This window comes from Emiliania huxleyi (assembly GCF_000372725.1).
Source record: "Emiliania huxleyi CCMP1516 unplaced genomic scaffold EMIHUscaffold_3795, whole genome shotgun sequence".
NCBI classification, from domain to species: domain Eukaryota; phylum Haptophyta; order Isochrysidales; family Noelaerhabdaceae; genus Emiliania; species Emiliania huxleyi.
Genome location: NW_005199123.1, coordinates 1 through 614, shown reverse-complemented (window position 1 = coordinate 614; position 614 = coordinate 1). Strand labels below are relative to the sequence as shown.

The 614-nt window shown below is 65.6% G+C and overlaps 1 protein-coding gene across 1 annotated transcript; it reads left to right on the top strand.

Moving 5' to 3' along the window:
- Positions 1-320: 320 nt before the first annotated feature.
- EMIHUDRAFT_631941 (hypothetical protein) lies at positions 321-614 on the top strand (the record flags this gene model as incomplete). The annotated part of the gene is made up of 1 exon (XM_005771564.1): positions 321-614. A coding segment is annotated over one exon (294 nt), but the record flags the coding sequence as incomplete, so codon positions are not given.

Genomic DNA, 614 nt, shown 5'->3' with positions numbered 1-614 from the left:
GCGCGCCGCCGTCAGTGGCGACGCGCAAACCATCAACAACGCTGCTCGCAACATGCGTGTCGCGCACTCGTTCATGACCGGTCTCAATGCCCCACCCCCCTGCGCGCGGGCCTTCTAGGCCCGCGGGTAGTCTCCCCCCATCCCCAGGGCCTCCAGGGCTCGCACCTCAACCTCTCACAGACCAGCGCATAGCGCCACAGGACGTATTTTCTTTCCATAACAAGGCCGTGTGAACCATCGGACGTATTTCTTCTCATAACAAGGCTGTGAACAGGCCAACCTCTTTGCTATTGGCGGCGGGAGACTGCGCGGCCGATAGCATGTACGCGTCCTCCGCCATAGCTGCGCGCTGGCTGTCAGTGTCCGACCCGGGCGGCGCTGCCGAGGGCGACCTCGACGGCGGGCGCGAGTGGACACCAGAGGCGCTCGACGACGAGTGGGCGGAGCTTCTCGCAGCTCTCCCGAACGTCGATGAAGATCGCATCCATGCGGCGCTGCTGGGTGGCGTGCCAGACGCGAAACGCCCGCGCGTCTGGCTGGAGTTTTCCGGCGCCGCGCAGGCTATGGCTGCGCGTCCCACGCTGTACGCCGACCTGTTGGAGCAGGTTGCCGCA